Below are 6,000 nucleotides of genomic sequence, written 5' to 3'. Positions count from 1 at the left end.
CTGATATGTGCCTTCATATCCATCTTTATTAAACTCTGCTCTCATATTTCTCTTCGCTGACAGTATGTGGATATTACCCAAAAATTGTCACTCTAAGTTGATTCTGAATCATGTATTTTATGTGGGTCACTTTCTGATTCACAGTCAACAGCATTTCAATGGTTGCACTAATGATGAGTAAAATGAAAAATAAATAACAGATAGTCACATATGCTTCAATAATTGCAAAACAGCAAACGTTTAAGCAAGTGAACAAAGAAGGAAGACATTCCCATATAACAATATTTACAGACTCTTCAATGTGAAGATTGATTCCAAAAAATCCCATTCAAGATTCAAATGGTCTTAGTTTTCAGAAACACAATGACATAAATACTCATAACGCAACATACTGGAATCAAGAAGGCCTGCTGTGGGTCTTTTCTTGTATCCAGAAAGATTTTCTGGCAGGCTTTCAGTCCGTTTTATCCATTCACACAAATGTCTCCTCATCTAGGTCCTTTTTTACAGTATTTTGTTCCTGTGATTTATCCTCTCATATATATATATATATATATATATATATATATAAAAACCACACCCTGTCTTCCTTAAATGAGTCAGTTGATTGAAAATGGCTTGTGGAGCTAAGCGTCTGAAATCAAAGTAAGCCTGAAGTGAAACCTGGGTGATTTTTTTTTCTCTTCTTTTTCTTTCAGAAGATACCCTTGAGGAGAATAGTTTTCTATTTTCCACAGTGTTGCTCATTCTTGTTTTAAGTCTGTATAACAAATAACACCTGTACATAAAATTCAAGGGAGTGCTCAAACTTTAGAGGCTAAATGCCAGAGGAAACATGTCCACCGAATGCAGGTTCAATCTTGAAGTCTTTAGGTTTGGATTCAATGATTGTAAGAGAAAACCTAGTAACGAATAAATTAATGAGAAATTATTTTGTTCACTTAGGGAATCAATGATCAAACCTATTAAAATTGTACTTTTCCATGAATGGCTACACGGATTCAGTCGGGGACTGGTCATCATTGTGGTGCCTCATTGATTGCACACTGGTCAGTATTTTCTTCTGATGTCCAGCAAGAGATATTCCAATCCGGTCCAGGTCCCTGTGAAGATGTGGAAACAGGCATATCTTACCAGCTGATAGTGTAGGAATAATGTGTTGATATAATTTATGATTGACTGGAGTGGAAATTACTGGTACACTCAGGGCCAGCCTTGTAAAACTGCAAAAAAATGTAAAATTGTCATTTTAATATTATTTATATTGGGACAGCTTTATCTGTTTTTAAATTCCTGTTTATAATAATTGAAATGATCTAGGTAAGAATGTGTTAAAAAATCAAGCATAACTCAGTTTTACTCGACTGATGCTAAAAAAGAAACAAGAAAAGGCATAGCCCAAGCGTCCCATGTATATTGCAATATCCACGGCTTCATATTGACTATAAAAAAATGTAACATAACCAGCAGTTTTAAAACCTAATTAAATATACATGCCATGCTGAATTTATGATGCAAGGAGTGCAAATTAAAAACCCAAGAAATGTGAGTTCAAGCGGGTCACCCGTCCATTTTTCTCCGAGGAAGTTGTTCATGCTGCATGAAATGTGAAACAGAGTTCACTGGCTCATATACCTGCAAACTCTTTTTTTTTCACACTAGTGAGTTTTGGCATATACATTTAATTAATCCCTTTGGGTGGATTTCCACTTTGTATTTAAGTCCTGTAGAATATTTTAGGTGCAGAGAGCACTGATTGAAGCCTATGTGGATCAACTGTCTTTAAAGGTAGCCACAGAAAATAATGGTATCACTTACTGGTATGGAACATCAGCAGCTGTAAAGTCTATTGAAGCATTTATGCAGTTTTGCAACTATTTTACAAATCTGTGCTATTTAAGGGCACATGATCTAAAGAAAGGTAGCAAGACATAAAAAGTAAAGAAAAAAGAATAATAAAGATAAAGAGTGGGCAGCAAAAGACAAAACAGAAACAATGGCAGTTAAATCAGACATACTCAGCTGTGATTTGTGTGACTAGCGGCAAAGATGTGAACCCGGATCCGATGAAGGAGTCTCTATACTGGGTCATCTTTAGAGCAGCCAACCAGTCCTCAACTGAGCTCAGCCTGCTCAGATCTGGAGCTCCCCGGTCTAACAAGGGATGATGTGGAGGACTGCAGGGAGCAGGCAGAAGTAAACGGGTGATTTTGATCTCAACTGTATCACAGAAACAGAGCGTGTTTGGATATGGAAATCAGTTAATATCTCTATTCACCCAGGAGCTATGTTGTTGGTGCCGGATTTCAGTGAGGCGGGGTTACGGATCATTTTGTCCAACATGCTGACGATATCAGAGAACTTTGGCCGCGTGTTTCTGTCTTTCTGCCAGCAATCCAGCATCAGCTGGTGCAGCACTACTGGACAGTCCATGGGAGCTGGCAGCCGGAAGTCTTGCTCTATGGCATTTATTACCTGGGACAAGAGAAGAGACATGAGGAAAAGTTAATAAAGTTAACACATTATTTAACAAATGATANGATAGATAGATAGATGATAGATAGATAGATAGATAGATAGATAGATAGATAGATAGATAGATAGATAGACAGACAGACAGACAGACAGACAGACAGACAGACAGACAGACAGACAGACAGACAGACTTAGATACTTCAGGTTCAATTTTAATTTTCACTGAGTTACAACACTGATTGTCCACAGCCATCTACTTTTCATAGGAAATTGATAAACAGAGCACAAAAATGCAAACCATAATCTAATAATAAAATGTTTAAGGTAAAGCATATAAAATACTACAACTCTTTAAAATGTAGTAATAGCAGCGTGTATATCTGAGTAATCTGACCTGAATTCACATGAAACAGTGATAGAAAAGTAAAAATCCAAAGATATTTAGAAAGTACAAAAAATATCCATGTAAAATGCCAACAAGGTCCAACATTGGTTTGTTTTAAAATGATAAATGCAATAAATGCTTACTGGTCAAGTCTGTAACTTAAAACCAAATGTGCATTTTTTTTAAACAGCTGTAAAGTTAAACAAAACCTGTTCCAATATTTTTATTTTATTATTTATTTCATTGCATCTGCTGTTTTGTCACGTCTCCAGGTGAGGAAAAAATACATCGGGATATACTATAGGACATGGAAAAACATTCTAAACAATGCGAATCTACAAAGGAAGTATTTCTATCTGTCTACCTGACCTATTGGCTTTGTCACAAATCTAGATCTTTATGATCTCTGAATTTCCCAACTAAGCCGCAGTTCTAAACATTTCATCTGGTATAGTCAACAACATGGTGTCAGTCTGATGATCAAAGAGACAAGCAGCGCGGAGCTGTCATGAAAGCTGAAAAGGATCACAGAGACAAACTGCTTCTTGTGAGCCTAATTTTCCATTAACCTTTCTCTGATCCCTTCTTTTTGTCATCATGTCTGAAAATACACCTACACACAGCAAGCTCTACATTAAAATGTTAAAAGGGACCAATTAAACAAAGAAAGAATGTATAACTTGTGTTTTGTTTGGTAATTCTAGTATAAATGGAGGAGTAGACCCCTTTACTCTACATTTCTGTTCTTAGCGTCTGCAGTCAAAGTAATATTGTTCAGTTTATGATATAGATGATTAAAAAGCAGACAAAATCAAAATGAGGCAACCTAAAAGCGTTTAGGGATAAGCAGCACAGCCTGATGGGAGTACAGTGCCATGAAGGTGATTAGGAGTGGGTGTTTCTTAAATGACAATGTTGCTTGAGAAACCTCATTAGCATAGAAGTAAGAAGATACAAAAAACATACATCAAAGGCAGAATTCTGTTTTTCTTTTTGTTTTTAATATTAACTTTTGTTCATGTTACTTAATAAAGGCTGAATAAAGAAAAACAGAGGTGAGATATTTTTGAAAATGTTTCCTTTCACGGTATTACTAAAGTGGTTATGGTTGATACAGATTTTTTCTCCAGAAGATACTAGTCATCACCCACTGGTCATTGGGGCAAGAGTCTAGGCAGAGACTCCCAGACTTCCCTCTCCACAGACACCTCCTCCTGCTCCTCTTTGAGAAGTAAGAGGCGCTCCCTGGTCAGCCGAGAGACATGACCAAAGTCATGTTGGAGGATCGTCCCATGGGCCTCCTCCCAGTAGGACGTGCCTGAACTACCTCCCAAGGGAGGCCACACTAACCCTAAAGCCAGGCATACACTGTGCGATTTTTTCAATCATTGCACGCAGCTACAGCTCACACTGTACGGCGAAACCCAGCGGTTTCATCGTACAGTGTGAGTTCACAGCTCACGATGTACGTGCAGCATGCCGCTCTGATGCGATCTACCTGCTCGCTATGTATGTCTAAAACCACATCGGACTCAGCTCTGCAGTGAGATGGCACTTCTCTGACTCGTCTATCCAGAAGCCAAACAATTGGAAGAGGAATATGAAGCTCACTAGAGTGAAACGCGCTGCCTTGGCAATTTGTGCAATTTTGTGTGCTGAAAGCCCTAAAAAGAAAAGGCGGCGACTGAGCAAAGGTGGCTACTACTGTGGTAGCTCTTTGGTGTGTCAATTTTACAGAAAGAACTCCATTTCACTCGCACCCTCACAGTGCTTCTGTGTTTACATCTGTAAGGCAGAAGAAGAAGAAGAATCCTTGTTTGCGCATGCCCACTGAGCAAATTGCCCACAACGGTCGACTGAAAATCAAACATGTTTGATTTTCTCCCGACCTCACGATTCCTGATCGGGAGGTGGTCGTAAGAGGCTGATTGCCCCTCGTTACCCCCTGTACACTACAAGACGCACACACATGATCAGGCTGAAATTCCGGCTGGCCGGAAAATTCTCGTATGACTGGAAAGTCGCCCCGAAAAGCGCAAAATATTGCACAGTGTAAATAAATGTCTCAGGCATCTAAGCTGACTCCTCTCAATACGGAGGAGAGGCAGCTCTACTGTACTGTATGCCTATCCTCTTCCTGGAGACTGAGCTCCTCACCCTATCTCCAAGGGAGATCCCAGCCACCCTTTTGGAGAAAGCTCATTTCAGATTCTGTATTCAGATTCTTAATCTCTCTGTCATAATCCAGATTTCATGGCTGTAGGTGAGGATAGGAATGTCGACCGCAGTGTCCACATTATAGCAAAAGATGCACCAATCTGTCTATCGATTTCCCGTTCCATTCTCCCCTCACTTGTGAACAGGACCACAAGATACTTGAACTCCTCCACTTGAGGCAGTAACTCTTGGATGCTGGATGAATTATTTAGAAGATACACCAAGCTTAGTCACCTTCTCTCTTTATAGATCATAACTTTATCTGCAGGCAAATGGATCTGGTTCCTGACATCACCTCAACCTCCTCAAACCTATCTGTCACTCCTCACTTCACCACTGTCTCACTGTCCTTTTTGAAGTGCCTTGCTCATCTACTTTTCCACCCATATAATAAATGCACTGATACTTTTTTTTTTGTTTTTTTTTGTGACTATATCAATTTATATTTTTCATTATATTTCATAGCAGTGAAGGGTAGAGATAAAAAGGAAGAAGCAGAGTACTGTTGTGGTCTCATTAAGGAAACCTGGTGCATTTGGAAGAACACTTTCTCTAAAGTCAGCTTTACATGAGAAACAGTTGACAGTTTAATTTCCATTTATGCAGTTGCACAGTTTATTCAGATATTCTATCTTAAAGCAGCAGTGATTTCTTCCCCAAGTCTTTCACTGAGGCAAAACATTTAAACAGCTTATATTTCCAAGCTTTTTCCTTTATTTGCATAAAAAATAAAGATTATAAGGTAGGATATTTTAATAAACAGAGAAACTCCACAAATTTTTTTAGGATTCCAAGGGGAAAATATGAAATTAAGCCAGTAATCGCCTTCTGAAATCCTTAAGCACTATATGTCATTAACAGCGAATTATTTATTTATACCACATTGTGATGTGTTGATTACTCTGTCAGATAACATGCTGGCA

General features: G+C 38.5%; 1 protein-coding gene across 1 annotated transcript in view; it reads right to left on the bottom strand.

Annotated features, from left to right (window-relative positions):
- Positions 1-563: 563 nt before the first annotated feature.
- Positions 564-6,000, bottom strand: part of LOC107089192 (ephrin type-B receptor 1-B-like) — a 68,241-nt gene continuing 62,804 nt past the window's right edge. Inside the window, exons 16-18 of the mRNA XM_015381840.1 lie at positions 2,279-2,475; positions 2,019-2,177; positions 564-1,103 (exon numbers count right to left, since the gene is read on the bottom strand). Of these exons, the coding sequence (XP_015237326.1) occupies positions 992-1,103; positions 2,019-2,177; positions 2,279-2,475 (468 nt within the window). The 3' untranslated portion in view covers positions 564-991. The remainder of the gene's footprint in view (positions 1,104-2,018; positions 2,178-2,278; positions 2,476-6,000) is intronic.

Source organism: Cyprinodon variegatus, unplaced genomic scaffold (assembly GCF_000732505.1).
Source record: "Cyprinodon variegatus isolate N-32 unplaced genomic scaffold, C_variegatus-1.0 Scaffold243, whole genome shotgun sequence".
Taxonomy (NCBI): domain Eukaryota; kingdom Metazoa; phylum Chordata; class Actinopteri; order Cyprinodontiformes; family Cyprinodontidae; genus Cyprinodon; species Cyprinodon variegatus.
The sequence above is the reverse complement of the archived record's forward strand: the minus strand, read 5'-3'. Positions and strand labels throughout refer to the sequence as shown.